Raw genomic sequence first — 19297 nt, 5'->3', positions numbered from 1 at the left:
GGTGGGAATGCAAACTGGTACAGCCACTCTGGAAAACAGTATGGTGGTTCCTCAAGATGTTAAAAATAGAGCTACCCTACAACCCAAAGATGTAGTGAAATGAAGGGGCACTTGCACCCCAATGTTTATGGTAGCAATGTCCACAATAGCCAAGCTGTGGAATGAGCTGAGATGTCCTTCAATAGATGAATGGATAAAGAAGATGTGGCATTATACAGTGAAATATTATTCAGCCATCAGAAAGGATGAACACCCACCATTTATAATGATGTGGTTGGAACTGGAGGGTACTATTATAAATGAAATAAGTCAATCAGAAAGACAACTATGTGGATTCACTCATATGCAGAATATAAGAAATAGTACAGTGGACCATAAGGGAAGGAGGGGAAACTGAATGGGAAACAATCAGAGAGGGAGACAGACAAACCATGAGAGACTCTGAACTCAGGGCAACAAACTGAGGGTTGCTGAAGGGGAGGTCAGTGGGGGAATGGAGTAACTGGGTGATGGGAATTAAGGAGAGCAGACAATATGTTGAGCCCTGGACGTTATATGCAACTGATGAATTATTGAAAACTAGATTTGAAATAATGATGTACTATATGTTGGCTAATTGAATTTAAATAGAAGAAAAAAATTAAAAAAGAAAGAAAAGACATAAAGAATCCTGAATACAGAATCTTTGCAGAATATTTTCCATTTAAGATATGGGAATAAAGAGGGAAATAAACAGTATAATAAATTTCCCTTCAGAGATGAAGAAGACAAGGAAAATGGAGTTCATTTTTGGCTCTGTCTTGGGAGATGGACTATCCATACAGTGATGAGAAAACTTGAGTAAATTTAGAGTCTCCAAGGAACTAAAGACAGATGCACAGTCTAGAGTGTAAATACAGTCCTATTATTTCTTTTACACACAGGAATAATCCCAAGGGGAAGAGACTGAGCAGGCTTCTACTGTGTTTATAAGCAGGTGCTTATAAATCATCTGTATCTTAGAAGTGGCAAATAAGATAAAAATAAAGACTGTTTTCCTCTGTTGCATGAGAGAACCCAATGTCATAATCAGAAATTATGACCTGTAGTTTGGAAAGATTTCTAGGGCATATCTGAAATTAAGTGTATGCTACATCCTTTTGGAATCAAAGGGACTAAAGGCCTCAGAACCTGAAATAACCATTCCAGGACTGCAGGGGTAAAGAGCAATGATAAGGAAGCACTGAGATATTCTGGGCAAAGGAGGGTGAGTTCTTGAATTCCACTTATATGAATGTCCCTCTTGTGAGTTGGAAATCCAGAGACCAAAGATATGTAACTTTCTTTTTCATTTTGTGCAGTTCGGAGATTCAGGTGAGCAAGAATCTGTTCAAGGGGAGATCAGGGGATATTCAGAGACTTAAGGGGCACAGGGATACAGTATCTCTGTCAGAAAGTTCCCTTTCCATGGATGGAGCTCTCACTCTTTTTGATTTATGGCTTTTATTCTGTGACGTGAGTCAGTAACTTAACCTGTCCTAGACTCTGGTCGCTTAGTTTTCTAATATATACACAGTTCTTGTCCCCATCATACCAAGTCTAATGTGCATTAGAGACCAGCGCCAGATTGGAGTGACTCTGCTTCCAATTTTACTTGATGGGAGGTTTAAGTGAAGGAGGAAATGGTGAGTCCAGGGAAGGACAGTTGTGCTTTGGTCCATCCTTCTCCCTTCTTCCTTGGTTTCTCAAACAGTCCTGTTTGCATGTGGCAGGACTGGACTTTCCTCTTTAGGCTAAATTGTGATGCCCTTTTCTCTATTTAGATTGTAAACTTCTAATAAAGGGGAAGGTAGTGTTTCTCAGTATCATGATAGGATAAATGACGATATTCTGTGTCCAGATTTCGTTAGTCTCAGACCTCAGGTATTCTCAGTGTATATCCCCTCTTGTAGGATGAAATATTGTGGGAAGAGCTGGCTTTTTCTCTAATGAAATCCTTTTTTTCCCCCTGTGCTCACAGATCCCCTTGGAGAAGAATGGCTCCTACAAACTCCTCTTTTGTGACTGAATTCATTCTGGCAGGCCTCACAGACTTACCAGATCTCCAGCTCCCCCTGTTCTGCTTGTTTCTACTCATGTATGTGGTCACTGTGCTGGGAAATTTGGGCTTGATCATTCTAATCAGGCTGAATTCACACCTCCACACTCCCATGTACTTTTTCCTCTTCAATTTGTCCTTCATAGACTTCTGTTATTCTTCTGTGTTTACACCCAAAATGCTGACTCACTTCACATCTAAGAAGAATATTATCTCCTACAGGGGGTGCATGACCCAGCTTTACTTTTTCTGTTTTTTTGTTATTTCTGAATGCTATGTGCTGACATCCATGGCCTATGATCGCTATGTGGCCATCTGTAACCCACTTTTGTATAATGTTGCCATGTCCCCTAATGTGTGTTCCCTCCTTATGCTTGGTTCATATTTGATGGCATTCTCAGGTGCCATGGCCCACACTGGATGCATGCTGAGACTGACCTTTTGTGATGCAAACACCATCAACCATTACTTGTGTGACATCCTCCCTCTGCTCCAGCTCTCCTGCACCAGCACGTATGTGAATGAGCTGGTGGTTTTCATTGTGGTGGGCGTCAACATCATTGTGCCCACTGTCACCATCTTTGTGTCTTATGGTTTCATCCTCTCCAGCATCCTGCGCATCAGCTCCACTGAAGGCAGATCCAAAGCTTTCAGCACCTGCAGTTCCCACATAATTGCAGTTTCTCTCTTTTTTGGTTCAGGTGCATTTATGTATCTTAAACCATCTTCTGCTAGGTCTATGGATGAGGGGAAAATCTCCTCTGTCTTTTATACCAATGTGGTTCCCTTGATGAACCCTTTCATTTATAGCTTGAGAAACAAAGACATTAAACTTGCTCTGAGAAAAATCCAGAGTAGGAGAGTGTTTTGATCAGAACCTCTGTCTTTGTATGTAGTTTTAGGACTAGTATATTCTGTTTCTTTCATCAGAATAGTTTAGGTGGGAGTGTTCATATCCTATGTCTTTATTACCATGGTGAAGGAAATTTGAATCTTCTGTCAATTTACTTTCTTTTTTTTTTGGAGCTGAGTAATATATACTTTATTGATGATACATGACAAGGTAGGGCACCCTAATTTCTTCCCCACTTCAGACATTCTGAGTTAGAAGCTACATAGAGGTTGGGGGATTCTTATTGTGTTGGGGGATGAGTTGTGGCAAGACTCCTCAGAAGCTGAGGGTCTCTCTTCTCCTTTTGCTCTTTCTGGGGCTGGTGGTCTAGAGGGCTCTTACTCTTGAGAACCATGTGGATCATATGGTCCACCATTCGGTTCTGTAGCCAAATTCATTACCATACCAGGAAATGAGTTTCTCACAGTTGTCACTAGTGCCAGCCTCTGCATGGAAGGTGGAAGAGTGTGTGTCACAGTTAAAGTTGCAGGAGACAACCTGGTCCTTAGTGGAGTCCAGATTACCCTTGAGGGGGCCCCCTGATACCTGCTTCACCAGCTTCATGATGTCTTCATATTAGGCAGCTTTCTCCAGGCAACAGGTCAGTTCCATGACTGACACATTGGAGGTAGAAATATGGAAGGCCATACAGTTAGCTTTCCATTCAGCCCAGGGATGATCTTGTCTATAGCCTTGGCACACCAGCAGAGGCAGGAATGACTTTTTGGGCAGCCCCTTATGCATCATGCCACAGATCACAGAGGAACTGTCTTCTGGGTGGCAGTGATGGCATGGACTATAGTCCAGATGTCATGGATGACCCTGGCCAGAGAGGCCAAACAGTTGGTGGTACAGGAGGCATTGCTGACAATCTTGAGGGAGTTGTCATACTTCTCATGGTTCACACCCATCATAAACATGGGACATTGCCAGAAGAAGGGCCAGGGACATCACAGGAGATACTCTTGTCCCCACTTCCAAATAAGCCCCAGTATTCTCCATGGTGGCGAAGACCCCAGTGGAGTCTACAACATACTCAACACCAGCATCACCCCAGTTGATGTTGGTGGGATCTTACTCCTGGAAGATGGAGGTGGGTTCTCCATTGATGACAAGCTCCTCTTCTCAGCCATGACTTTATGGGTTATTTGCCAGAGGTGGAATGATACTGGAACATGTGGACCATGTAGTTGAGGTCAATGAGGTCAATCATTGCAGCAGCATCCACTTTACCAGAAGTTATAGTAGCCCTGGTGACCAGGCAACCATATGGCCAAATCCAGGTACTCTGACTTTCACTATCTGTCTTGGGGATGTGGCAGGCACTGCACCAGAAGATGTGACTATTTCAGATGGGGAGGAGCAGAGAGCCCAATTTTTCCCAATTTTTTAATAATATATTTTCTTTCCTCATCATTTTTACAATGTCTTCTCCTCTTTATCACTTTAACACTTTAAGAATAACATTAACCAAGAAATTTATCGGTTTTGTACATTGTCATTATAGAGTTGGTTTTATTTCTTCTGGAAAAAAATAAATGCTTTTGCAAATGATCACATAAAGTAACGGAAGGGTGATACTGCATCACTGTGGGGAGCTGCACTTGCTGATTGTACTGTGCCTTTGGAATCAGGATTCACATCATCTGTACTTCTATCTACACCTTCCACTTGCCTGTAATGTGCCTCCTTAAAATGCCAGTATTTCACAGTATTGCGGGTTCCATAATGTCTTTAAAATACAATCCACTTTCTAGTTGTAAGCACTAAGCATTAAGCTCCTTCTGGCAGATATTTCATATTTCCCATAGGACATATAATAGATCATCAATATATATTTGTTTTGTAGATATGATACAGAAGCTGAGAAAGGGTAATGAGTTAAGTCATAAGGCTTATGAAGGAAAAACCTAGATAAACTGTTAGCCTCTTTATTTCAGGAGGCTACTTATTCTACTGCTCATTCAAGTGTACTTTTTATCTCTTTCACTTCATTTCTTTTATTTTGGTAATCATGAAATGTGAGAAAAAACTTTTTTTTTTTTTTTTTTTTACTTTGAAAGTGACTGTGCTTTGTTGGCTTACACATGAATATCCCTCAGGGTAATGGTTGTTTTAGGAAAATAGTTTGATAATTCTTTTGCTTGTAAAAAAAGAAGCCCTGTTAGGCTAGGATGCTTGAGAGAGGATTGGAACAACAGGGATTTTTTCCCTGCAAATTAATAATAATAAAAAAGATTTTGGAATGTTTGCAGGTGCTTGTAATTCAGAGGCTAGGGTATGGGAGAGAGGAACCCAGCAACAAACAGGTCAGGACCCAAAAACCGCATGGACAATAAACAGGAAACTGCTCTGTAGAAAAGGATTATGAGGTTTAAAACCATATTAAATCTAATAAATTTGTATCCTGGTCTCTAGAGTACTGTAATCTCCGTATCCCCCCTACCCACACTGTTCATACAGCTTTGATAAAACTTAAAAGGCACAGTGTCACTATATTAATAGTGTTTTGGGGAATGAAGACCAAAACTGGGGCCACATTTATGAGGAATCAGGAGCTCAGAGGACAGAAATTTCAGGAGATTAAATTGTGTGTGGTCTTCAAAACTCAAATTAAGGTGCAGGAATTTAGAAGGCAAATGATGGGAAAAAGACAACTCTTTCTGTGACTCTTCCATTCTGGAAGACTCTAGAAATATTAGGGAGATCACAGGATTTCTCTGGGTAGGATAACATTGCAGTCATTTGATATTTAAATAGGTAAACTAGCAAGGCAGGAAGACCTGGAAACAGCTAAATGACTGCTGTTTTTGTTTTTGTTGTTGTTGTTGTTGTTGGCTTCAATGTGCTACTCCCATATGGATGTTAAGTTACAAAAACCCTGAAATTACAGCTGGGAGAGGATGACAACTTGAAAGAAACATTGGTGATTAACCAAATTGTGACAATTCCTTTTCTGGTATAGGATATTAGATTATTTTTATTTTGAAGAAACACAAAAAGATGACTACTTTAAAAACTCTTAATCCTGGGCAGCCTGGGTGGCTCAGCGGTTTAGCGCTGCCTTCAGCCCAGGGTGTGGTCCTGGAGACCCTGGATCGAGTCCCAGTCAGGGTCCCTGCATGGAATGGAGCCTGCTTCTCCTACCTGTGTCTGTGCCTCTCTCTCTCTCTATGTCTCTCATGAATAAATAAATAAAATCTTAAAAATAAAAAAACCCTTAATGCTTAATCAGGTGATAATCCTCATATACTTGAAGAATATTTACTATTTTACCAGTTTTCTAATTTCCACTCAAGATTTGTGTATTGTGAATTTAGCATAACTGGTTTGTTGGCTTGTTTTTGTTTTAGATATTTGACATCACTAAAAGCTTAACTATGGTTTATTTATTTATTTTTTAAGTTAATTTATTTTTAATTGAAGTATAGTTGATGTACAACACTCTATTAGTTTCACGTGTACAACATAGTGATCTGACATTTATATACACTACCAAATGCACACCATGGTAAGTGTAGTTACTGTCACCATACAGTTACTGACTTTTTTCTTTTAAGATTTTATTTATTTGAGAGAGAGAAAGAGATAAAGAGCATAAGCAGGGAGACTGACACTGGGTTCGATCCCAGGAACTGAGATCATGGCCTGAGACAAAGGCAGACCCAGGTGCCTCCCTGACATATGATTTTAAATGACTTCTCACACCACATCCCCTGAATTCCATATCAAGATGCTTGATTTCCATTTAACAAGTTCTATTTGTATAAAATAGTTGGTTTAATTTCTGTGGGGGTTTTTTGTTTGTTTGTTTTCCTTTACTTACTGTCCATTTTGATGAAATTGTTTTGATTACTGATAAAAGTTTGTCAATATGTAAATGAGGTTGGCTATTCGGGAACCCTTATAGATGGTGCAAAGGGGCATACACTTTCTTATATATTTTATTACTCCTTGAGGAAGCTAAAGTATATGTTAAACTTGGTCATTAATCTTTCGTTTGAGAAGCCTCAAAATACAAATGTAATCTTCAATTTCAGTTCACTTTCAGAAATGATAATTTTTTATTGCAGAAAGGATAAACTACCTTTTGGACTGAATTCCATTTTTTTCAGGTTATGGGGAAAATTTCATTAAAATTGTTATAAAAGTTCTAAAGACAGTTTATTAAAGTTAAGATTTACAAAGTTGTCTTAAAAACAACTTAGTTGACAGCTTTCTGATTTGTAGCTTAAGCACTACCTATGTATTGGGACTTATTTTTTTTTTTTTTTCAGAAGAACCAAGTCAGATGTCAGATGTATTACATGCACAACAGAGAGTTATCCCTTATGGTTTCTGCTTTTTTGTGTTATGTGCATGTACATAAAGGAAGTTATGAGGGAAAATATGAGTCTATTGAAATGATCACAGCTAAGAGTCAAGCAGGTAAGTCATGGGATTTGTCTGTACCTGTGTCAAGGACAGAGCTCTCCCTGAACTTTCTTAGCAATAACAGAAAATGATCCTCCTTGTTCAGAACCAGAAGCAAAGTTGATTACATTCTGGATTTGTTTCATGTAAAGTTCTTGTAAGTGAGCTGCTATGGTTGTTTGGAACCAGATTTGGAATGAGCATGATTAAGGTACTTGGAGGTTAAGGTGTCATAAAAAGCAGAAGTGCAAGCAAGGGGTTCTGAATTCCCTATCTTTTTAGTTGCTGAACCCCTAAACATATTGAACCTCCTTCTCTACTCCTCCTTACACTGCCTCCTTAAACACACACACACACACACATACACACACACACACACCCCTACACACAGTGTACAAGTCATATTCTTTGAGATATTTTAAGAGATCATTGCTAACATGATTGCATGGTATGCAACCCACTTTCTGGTAGATGGTTCCTGGTCCCACCTTCTGAGAGGAAAGGCTGAGCAGGAAGTATTTATGAATCTAGGAAAAGGAAGTGGCTGCTGCTTTATTCTTTTGTTTGTTCATGGAAACACACATACACATACACATGTGCACACATATGTACTAACACACATGCACATTTAGTTGCATGCTCACACAAAGCATTTTGTACCTCTGAGTACCCAGCAATGTGTAGCATTGGGGTGTATGTCACTAATATAAATAAGACATAGTGAGGGAAGAATATAAATGTAGTTTTTTTTTAACTTTCACACTTACTTTATCTATTTATTTTCCATTTTTTAAATTGAAGTTCAATTTGCCAACATATGGTACAACACCCAGTGGTCATACCATCAAGTGCCCCCCTCAGTGTCCATCACCCAGTTACCCCATCCACCCACCCACCTCCCTTTCCTCTACCCTTTGTCCATTTCACAGAGTTAGGAGTCTCTCTTGTTTTGTCACCATCTCTGATATTTCCCACTCATTTTCTCTCCTTTCCCCTTTATTCCCTTTCACTATTTTTTATATTCCCTGTATGAGTGAGACCATATGATGATTGTCCTTCTCCAACTGACTTACTTCACTCAGCATAATACCCTCTAGTTCCATCCATGTCGAAACAAATGGTAGGTATTCGTCCTTTCTAATGGCTGAGTACTATCCCATTGCATACATAGACCACATCTTCTTTATCCATCCATCTGTCAAAGGCCATCGAGGCTCCTTCCATAGTTCGGCTATTATGGACATTGCTGCTATGAACATTGGGGTCCAGGAGTCCCAGCATTTCATTTCTTTGGGGTAAATCGCTCATAGTATAATTGCTGGGTCATACGGTAGCTCTATTTTTAAGTCTTTGAGGAACCTCCACACTGTTTTCCAGAGTGGCTGTACCAATTCTCATTCTCACCAACAGTGCAAGAGGGTTCCCCTTTCTCCACATCCTCTCCAACATTTGTTGTTTCCTGTCCTGTTAATTTTCCCAATTCTCACTGGTGTGAAGTGGTATCTCATTGTGGTTTTGATTTGTATTTCCTTGATGGCAAGTGATGCGGAGCATTTTCTCATGTGCTTGTTGGCCATGTCTGCCTTCTTTGGTGAAATTTCTGTTCATGTCTTTTGCCCATTTTGTGATTGGATTTTTTGTTTCTTGGGTGTTGAATTTATTTTATTTTATTTTATTTTATTTTATTTTATTTTATTTTATTTTATTTTATTTTTGAAAATCAGAATTTTATTTTACTTTTATTTATTTATTTTTTTTAAATTTATTTTTTATTGGTGTTCAATTTACCAACATACAGAATAACCCCCAGTGCCTGTCACCCATTCACTCCCACCCCCCGCCCTCCTCCCCTTCTACCACCCCTAGTTCGTTTCCCAGAGTTAGCAGTCTTTACGTTCTGTCTCCCTTTCTGATATTTCCCACACATTTCTTCTCCCTTCCCTTCTATTCCCTTTCACTATTATTTATATTCCCCAAATGAATGAGAACATATAATGTTTGTCCTTCTCTGATTGACTTACTTCACTCAGCATAATACCCTCCAGTTCCATCCACGTTGAAGCAAATGGTGGGTATTTGTCATTTCTAATAGCTGAGTAATATTTCATTGTATACATAAACCACATCTTCTTTATCCACTCATCTTTCGATGGACTCGGTGTCCATCGAAAGATGGGTGTTGAATTTAATAAGTTCTTTATAGATCTTGGATACTAGCCCTTTATCTCATAGGTCATTTGCAAATGTCTCCTCCTATTCTGTAGGTTGTCTTTTAGTTTTGTTGACTGTTTCTTTTGTTGTGCAGAAGCTTTTTATCCTGATTAAGTCCCAATAGTTCATTTTTGCTTTTGTTTCCTTTGCCTTCATGGATGTATCTTGCAAGAAGTTACTGTGGCCAAGTTCAAAAAGGGTGTTGCCTGTGTTCTTCTCTAGGATTTTGATGGAAAATGTAGATTTTCTTAACACAACAGAGAAAATGGATTTTAAAAGCAGTCTTATATGGTCAAACTTTAGTTCTTAAAATTGATTTTATTGAATTGATGTCCATGTTTGAAGACAGATATGGTATTTTTCCATGAGTCTGTCATAGTTGGCTTTTCTCCCTTGTATTATCAGCTGACCACCAGGCAAAGTAGTTGGTTTATCTGCAGGGCTTGGTTGAACAAACTATGTACGTTTAAATGTTAAAATCCTACTCTATGTGAAGTTTTACTTTCTGAGGGAGGAACTCTCATCTTTCTGAGGGAGTAGGATGGCTGGTGGTATCAAAGGGGCTGTAGGAAGTCTCTATCTGACATAAAGTTAAATTAACCCACTTCAAATATTAATATAGAGACAGGGTGTTACCATTGCTCTTAATGTGTTTTAGTTTTTCTGCTGTGTCACATCTCTCAGTTCTTATATTCCCAAGGGAAGTCATGTGAGATAAAGAGGAGACAAATCTTAGTTTTCATTTCATAGATGTGAAATTGATGTTCAGATGTGTTCATGGTTTGTCTCAAATGACAACTTTTAAGTGGTAGAGCTAAGACTAGCACTTGGTGTTCTGATTCCAAATATATCAGGGTATTATTATTATTAACATACTATACTTTAAAATATGAAAATGTGAACATGAAAATGGTTGCAGTAAATAAAAAGTCTCAGAAAACAAATAAAAGCAAAATGCTAAACTAAGCAAAATGTCAAGAAAGCATCTTTCCCATCTTATATTTGAAAGCTCTATTGCCTAAGTTAGTTAAGAATATATAAAATATATTCCTATTTTATACTGGCCCATGCAATATATGGAAACACATAAAGGTAGAGTATACTAATCATTTCCACGTTCTCTTCCTCCTTTTTCTGGCTGCACGTGGAACACCATGAGGACCCACTTAAGTAGTAAAGCTCTGAGCAAAAGTTGGAGCATGATTGCAACCCTATTGAGGTGGAGGATGGGAGGATCTAGAGGCACATAGATGGCTGTGGGACATGGAATGGTCTATTTATAGGTGCATGGTCATTATAAGCTATTCATTTTATAATAATGATTGAAGTATATATTTTGTAGGCTTTGATAATTATAAGTATGCTGATTTTCATGGTAAATTAAGGCTGAAAAACTTGGATTATACCTGTATTTAAATTAAATATTACAGTAATCAAAATGCCAAGTCTCAGAATAAAAGCTCAGGTAAAGCTAACATTTTTGCATCCTTTGGGCAAATGCCTAGCAGTGCAGTTGCTGAATCCCAGATTTGGTCTATTTTTAATTTTCTTTTTTTTTTAATTTTTATTTACTTATGATAGTCACAGAGAGAGAGAGAGAGAGAGAGAGAGAGAGGCAGAGACATAGGCAGAGGGAGAAGCAGGCTCCATGCACCGGGAGCCCGACGTGGGATTCGATCCCGGGTCTCCAGGATCACGCCCTGGGCCAAAGGCAGGCGCCAAACCGCTGCGCCACCCAGGGATCCCTATTTTTAATTTTCTGAGACATTTCCATACTGTTTTGCAGAGTGGCTGCACCAGTTTGCATTCCCACCAACAGTGTAAGAGAGTTCCCTTTCTCTACATCCTCGCCAATATCTGTTGTTTCCTGTGTGGTTAATTTTAGCCATTGTGACTTGTGTGAGGTGATATCTCATGGTACTTTTGATTTGCATTCCCTTGATGATGAGTGATGTTGAGCATCCTTTCATGTTTCTTTTGGCCATCTGTATGTTTTTGGAGAAATGTCTATTCATGTTTCTGCTTATTTTTTAATTGGATTGTTTTTTGGATACTGAGATTTAAAAGTTCTTTGTATATTCTGGATACTAATCTTTTATCAAACATGTCATTTGCAAATATCTTCTCCCATTCTGAAGGCTGCCCTTTTAGTTTTGTTGATTGTTTCCTTCGCTGTGCAGAAGCGTTTTATTTTGAAGAAGTTGCAAAAGTTTGTTTTTGCTTTTGTTTCCCTTCCCTTGAGAGACATATCTGAGAGGTTGGTATAGTCAATGTGAAGGAGGTTATTGCCTATGCTCCCTTCTAGGATTTTATTGGTTTCCTGTCTCAGATTTAGGTCTTGTATCCAATTGGAAATTATTTTTGCGTGCCATAGTCCAGTTCCATTCTACTGCATGTCACTATTTCGTTTTCCCAACACCATTTGTTGAAGAAACTGTCTTTTTTTCCATTGGATATCCTTTCTTGCTTTGCCAAAGATTAGTGTCAATTTCTGGATTTTCTATTCTGTTCCATTGATCTATATGCCTGTTTTTGAGCAAATACATTATAAATGTCTTGATCATTACAGCTTTGTAATATAACTTGAAATATGGAATTGTGATGCTTCCAGCTTTGGTTTTCTTTTTCAAGATTGCTTTGGCTATTCGAGGTCTTTTGTGGCTACATACAGATTTTATGATTATTCTAATTCTGTGAAAAATGCTGTTGGAATTTTGACAGGGATTGCATTAAATGTGTAAATTGCTTTGGGTAGTATAGACATTTTAATAATATTTGTTCTTCCAATCCATGAACATGGAATGCCTTTCCATTTCTTTGTGTTGTTTTGAATTTCTTTCATAAGCGTTCTATAATTTTCGGAGTACTGACTTTTTATCTCTTGCTATCATTTATTCCTAGGTATCTTATGGTTTTTGGTGCAATTGTAAGTGGGATAAATTCCTTCACTTCTCTTTCCACTTAATTATTGGTGTATAGAAATGCAAAGGATTTCTCTATACTGATTTTGTATCCTGTGACTGTAACTGAATTTGTCTATCAATTCTAGCAATTTTTGGGTGGAGTCCTTTGGATTTTCTTTATAGAGTATCATATCATATGCAAATAGTGAATGTCTGACTTTTTTCTTGCAGGTTTCGATGCCTTTTATTTGTTTTCATTGTCAGATTTCTGAGGTTAGGACTTCCAGTACTATGTTAAATATTCATGGAATGAGTGGGCATCCCTGCCTTCTTCCTCACAGTAAAGGAAACGCTCTGTGTTTCCCCTCTTGAGGATATTAGCTGTGGGTTTTTCATATATGGCTTTTACTAGGTTCCCTTTACCCCTAATTGGTTGATGATTTTTATCATGAATGGATTTTGTATTCTGTCAAATGCTCTTTCTGCCTCTACTAAAAGGATCATATGTTTCTTATCCTTTCTTTTATTAATGTGGTGTGTCATGTTGATTGATTTGTTCATACTGAACCACCCTGAGTAATTATTGATAGATATGAATTCAGTGCAATTTTATTACTTGTTCAATGTTGTTTCTGGAGATTTTTTTCTGTTCCTTTCTAGTCTTTGCCACTTTTGGTCTTACTTCTCCAGTCAAAATGCCCCTTTAATATTTCTTTTTTTCCCTTTAATATTTCTTGCAGGGCTGATTTAGTGGTTACAAATTCCTTTATTTTTTATTTGGGAAACACTTTATCTTTCCTATTCTGAATGACAGTCTTGCTGGATAGGGTATTCTTGCCTGCAATTTTCCCCCTTTCTGCATATGGAACATATCATGCCACTTTCTTCCAGCTTGCCAAGATTCTCTTGACAGATCTGCTGCTAATCTTATTTGTCCTCCCTTGTCAGTTAGGGACTTCTGTTGTCTTGCTGCGTTTACAATTTTCTTTTTTATTTAATAAAATCTTTTCTTAAAGAACTTCTCTATGCATTATTTTTGACAACTGTGTTGTGATAATAATTTGGGAATATTGAAAAATGGATATGCTTAGGCATAGAGGAAAGACTGCTTCATCTCCCAGAGGTGTCAAAAAACATAGATTAAATAGGAACCAGAGATCACAATCACAATTCAAGTTTAGAGGTGATTGCAGCAGTCAGCAACTTTGTGTTGAGTCCCAGAATATTGGGTTAGAGCATGTTATATCTCACCTGCCTATAAGCATCCTTTCTGGAAATGGGTATAGACCTGAGTCTGAAGGCGGAAGTGAGGTTAGCTCATTTAGTAAAGTGGAGAGTGGAGAAGTAGTTGACCCTTGGTCTTTGTATATACGTATACTCATTATGCAATTTTTATGGGTTTTATCCTTCTATAAATGAGTCACAGTATTGGGATGTTGCCATAGTTTGTGAATTTTTCAGCCTTTTTTTTTTTTTTTTTGCTTTGAATATGCTTCTTGGTTCTTTCTCACTCTCCACTGGCGTTTCCAAAATGCATATATTGATCCACTTGGTAGCATCCAATAAGTCCCTCAGGGTTTCTTCACCACATTTCCTTCCTTTTTCATTATGCCCTTCTGACTGAGTAATTTTCAGTGACCTTTAATCAAATTCAGTGATATTTTCTTTTGTATAATCTCCTTTGCTCTTGAACCTCCGCTGCATTTTTCAGTTCAGATATTGTTCTTCAGCTTCATGATTTGTTTAATAAGTTTAAGTTTTCTGGCTCTGTGTTGAAATTTTCTCTTGGTTTGTGTATTGTTCTCTGATTCCAGTGAGCATCTTTGTGACAGGGGAGGATCTCTGGTGACTTTCAGCCCAAACCACTACTTTTTTGGTTTGGGCGGTTAAAGTATGCCATGTCCTGTATCCCCTCTGACTTCTGACACAGTCTTTTGGATAGACCTTGGGTCATTGGACACATGGTATATTTATTTTCCTCCCCAGGGAGAAGCCAAGAATTAGGGGGAGGGGTTGTCCCAATTTGAAGGTGGCTGTGCAACGATAAGTGTTACAAGAAAATATCTAAAATTTCCCTGGCAGTTCCAATAAGAATAGAGTCATGCTTTAACTGGGAGCAGGTCTACCCTAAGTAGTACCTGGATTTCTTACAAAGGGAATATGTATTTGAAATATTTTTGAATCAGCGTGTTCATGGAGCCTAGAAGGGACTAGGGCTACTTCTTCTACCATCTTGATGAACAGGTAACACATTCTTTCTAATCCAAAACTAAAGAATTAGAGTTGAGGAGAGGTTAAGCTACGGCCTCATGTCACAGAGTAAAAACCACAAATGTACAAACTGAGAGTTCTGTTCATGGAACTGGCTGATAAAGTGCATCCTTTGGACATAATAATATCTCTGAACCTTCCCTGCACTACCATTCTCTCCCTGAACAGGTCCCTCTATCAATTTCACATGAGTGTGAGGATTGCAAAAACTGGGGGGAGGGGGGGAAAGTGCCATCTTAGATCCCTGGACTTCCATCACAAAAGGAAGACATGAATATAAATGGAATTGTAATAATCTCTAGTTCCATCTGGGTCATTGCAAATGGCAAGATTTCATTATTTTCCATCACTCAGTAATAAATATTCCATTATATATATACACACACACACCTCACTTGTTTAACCATTCATCAGTCAATGACATTTTGGCTCTTTTCATAATTTAGGTATTGTTGATACTGCTGCTATAAACATCAGAGTGCATTTATCCCTTTAAATCACTGTTTTTGTATCCTCTGGGTAAATACCTAGTAGTACAATGATGGATCCTAGGTTGGTTCTATTTTTAATTTTCTAAGGAACTTCCATACTCTTTTCTAGAGTGGCTGCACCAGTTTTCATTCCCACCAACAGTATAATAGGGTTTCCCTTTCTCTGCATCTTGCCAACAGTTGTTGTTTCCTGTGTTAATTCTAGCCATTCTGATAGGTGAAAGGTGATAGATATCTCATTGTAGTTTTCATTTGTATTTCCCTGATGATCAAGGTGGTGGATATCTTTTTCATTTGTCTATTGGACATCTGTAGGTTTTTGAAGAAATGTCTATTCCTTTTTATGCCCATTTTTAACTAGGTTATTTGTTTTTTGGGTGTTGAGTTTGATAAGCTCTTTATATATTTTGGATTCTAATCCTTTATTAGATATCATTTGCAAATATTTTCTCCCATTCAGAAGTTGACTTTTAGTTTTGTGGATTTTTTTACTTTGCTGTGAAGAAGCTTTTTATCTTGATGAAGTTACAATAGTTTATTTTTGCTTTTGTATCTCTTGCCTCGGTGTACCTAACTACTAAGTAGTTGCTATGGCTGATGTCAAAGACGTTTCTACCTGTGTTCTCATCTATGATTCTGATGATTTCTTGTCGCACATTTAGATCTTTCACCTATTTTGAATTTATTTTTGTGTATGATGTAAGAAAGTGGTCCTGTTTCCTTGTTTTGCATGTTGCTGTTCATTTTTCCCAACAGTATTTTTTGAAGAGACTTTTTTTTTCCATTTGACATTCTTTTCTGCTTTGTTAAAGATTAGTTGACCATATAGTTGAAGGTCCATTTCTGAGTTTTCTATTCTGTTCCATTGATCTATGTGTCTGTTTTTGTGCCAGTACCGTACTGTCCTGATCACTACAGCTTTGTAATATACTTTGAAGTATGGAATTGTGATGCTTCCAGCTTTGTTTTTCTTTTTCAAGATTACTGAGGCTATTTGGAGTCTTTTGTGGGTCCACACAAATTTTAGGATTGTTTGTTTGACCTCTGTGAAAAATGCTCCTGGAATTTTGATAGGGATTGCATTTAATGTGTAGATTGCTTTGAGTAGTATAGCCATTTTGACAATATTTGTTCTTTCAATCCATGAACATGGAATGATTTCCCTTTTGCTTATACGAAAAACCCACAGCTATTATCATCCTAAGTTGGGAAAAAATGACAACTTTTCCTTTTTGGTCAGGAACAAGACAGGGATGTCGTCCACTCTCCACTGTTATTTAATATCGTAGTGGAAGTCCTAGCTTCTCAGGAATCAGACAACCAAAAAGAAATAAAAGGCATCCATATCAGCAAGGAAGAAGACAAACTCACTATTTGCAGACGCAATGATACTTTAGGTAGAAAACCCAAAAGACTTCAAAAAATTGCTAGAACTGATTTATGAATTCAGTAAAGTCACAAGATCAAAGTCAATGCACAGAAATCAGTTGCATTTCTGTACTCCAATAATTAAGCAGCACAAAGAAAATCAAGGTATTGATCCCATTTACAATTGCACCAAAACCCATAAGATACCTAAAGATAAATATAACTAAAGAGGTAAATGATCTGTATTCTGAAAACTTTAAAACACTTATGAAAGAAATTGAAGGTTACACAAAGAAATCTTTTAATATTATCTTGTTTAATTTTGATAATGTGCAATTTAACAATGTTTTATTTTATAGATGTTTCATTTTCTTATCATGCCTTAGGAATATTTCCCTAACCATAGGCCATAAACATTTTTCTTTTTTTTTCTTTTGTAAAAGTCTTAAGGTTTTATGTTTTACATTTATAAATTATGTTTACTATCTATCCTTATTTGTGAAATGAGCTGTTGTTTTTTTTTGGAGATGCCTGTTTTCAGGTTCAGAAATTTCCCTTTTACTTATGTATTTTATACATAATTGTATACATTTATACAGTAAAATAGTAAACTCACATTGTAATTTATATAACATTTTTCAATATTTATTAAGATGATCATATAGTTTTCCTTATTACTCCTTTGATATGATGAGTTAATTTGACTGATATTCAGATATTAAGCCAGGCTTGTATTCCCACGGTTAAACATTAGTTTTCATGATATATTTTTACTTCTATATATTTGGATTCAGTGTGCTAGAACTAAAAGATTACATCTGTGATTATGATGGGCATTGTTCTACAGTTGTCTTTTCTGGTAATGATTTTGGTTTTGATATCAAGGTATTGCATGTTGTATAAAATGAATTGCCATGTTTCTCCTTTTTAATTTTTATGAGAGATTGCTGGAATTGTATTATTTCTTCTGGAAATGTTTAAAAGTGTTTAACAATGAAATTATCTAGATAGACTTAATGCTTTTTTTTCATGTCAAAATTTTTCCTGTCCTGGGGGCAGCCTTAGCCCAGCTCCTCAAGGGGGCCCCTACCCCTTGAATGCTTTTTTATTTCTTTCTTTGTTTTTTTTTTTTCATCTTTCTACCTTGATAGAAGCGCAAACTCTTCTCACTGTAGCATTCCAGCTGTTCTCTCTTTAAATCTCAGGCTGAATTCATAGGTTTTCAGGATGATTTGAAAGTTATCTAGATAAGTTGGTGGGGACAGGTGACTTGGGGACCCTACTCTTCCGCCATCTTTTCATGTCAAAATTTTTAACTGAAATTTCAAGTTCTTTAATAGATATAAAGCCACTGTAATTACCTACTTCTTAAGTAAGCTTTGGAAGTTTGTGTGTTTCAGCAAACTTATCCATTTAATTGTTTGCCAAACTTATTAGCATAAATTTGTTTATAATATTCCCTTACTTTCAAGTCCATAGGATCTGTGGTAACAACTTCTTATATTTTTGTGGTATCAGTAATATGTGCCTTTCTCTTTTTCACTTATTCAGTCTGGCTAAAGGATTATTATTTTCATTGATCTCAAAAACAGACGTTTTAGATTAATTGATTTTACATATTGTACTTTGTTTCCTATTTTATTGCTTTTTGCCCTTACATTTATAACTTACTTTTTCTTGCATGTTTAGGGTTTTTTTTCTTTTAAGATTTATGTATTAATTTGAGAGAGAGCACGCAAGTGCATGGGGAGGGGGGAGAGGGAGAGAATCTTCAGGCAGATTCCCCACTGAGCTTGGAGCCCATTGTGGGGCTCCATTTCACCAACCATGAGATAGTGACCTGACCCTAAACCAAGAGGTTGCTTAACCAATTGGTTGCTTTACCAATTGAACTACCCAGGTGCCCCTGGGGCTTATTTTTTTGTGATTTTATGAGATGGAAATATAAACCTTTGGCTTGAAATATATCTTCTTGTCAAGTACAGGTACTTAGGTGCCTAAACTGCATGTAAGCACTACATTTAACTATATTACCTCTGTTTTGATAAGTTTTGCTTTTATTTGGTTTCTTTTTTCCACATACTACTCCATTAGATGTATACACTTATTGTAATTTTGTTGAATTCCAATTTATCTATTTTTTTCTCTTGTCATTTGTGCTGTAGGTGTCATATTAAAGAAATCATTGCCGAACCCAAGGTCACAATGTCTTGTATAGATATTTTCTTGCATAAGTTTTATGATACTACTTCTTATATTTATATCTGTGATTTATTTGGGGTTAATTTTTTTTTCTTGTGTGAGATACGGATCCAATTTCATTTCTTCAAATGTGAACATCCACTTGTTCCAGCATTTGTGGAAGAGATTATTGACTCTCCATAGAACATCTTGGCATCCATATTGAAAGTTAAGTGACCATTAATACGAGGACTATTTTTACATTCTCTTCATTGAAATACATGCCATAAGATTGTTCCACTCATATGTGGAATTTAAGAAGCAAAACAAATGAACACGGAGGGAATAGAGAGGGTAGGTAGGGAGGAATAAGGAACAGCCTTAATTTTTTTTCTCTAGTACTAACTAGTCTTTGAAAAATGTCTTGTTTTAGCCCTTACCACTCCTCTAAAGAATTCAAACACTCTCTATAATCACAGTGCTATGTGCA

General features: G+C 37.2%; 1 protein-coding gene across 1 annotated transcript; it reads left to right on the top strand.

The window, feature by feature from the left end:
- The first annotated feature begins 2015 nt into the window (after window positions 1-2015).
- LOC140625488 (olfactory receptor 8B3-like) lies at window positions 2016-2948 on the top strand. The gene has a single exon (XM_072812782.1). It carries the CDS (start codon window positions 2016-2018, stop codon window positions 2946-2948), a length of 933 nt encoding a protein of 310 aa, XP_072668883.1.
- Window positions 2949-19297: the final 16349 nt, after the last annotated feature.

The sequence above is a fragment of the Canis lupus genome, chromosome 3 (assembly GCF_048164855.1).
Source record: "Canis lupus baileyi chromosome 3, mCanLup2.hap1, whole genome shotgun sequence".
Taxonomy (NCBI): domain Eukaryota; kingdom Metazoa; phylum Chordata; class Mammalia; order Carnivora; family Canidae; genus Canis; species Canis lupus.
Note: the sequence above shows the minus strand (reverse complement) of the source record. Positions and strands in the feature narration are given on the sequence as shown.

Bases quoted from the DNA above. Each gene is read 5' to 3' on its own strand.
- LOC140625488 (XM_072812782.1), top strand. From the start codon at position 2,016: ATGGCTCCTACAAACTCCTCTTTTGTGACTGAATTCATTCTGGCAGGC.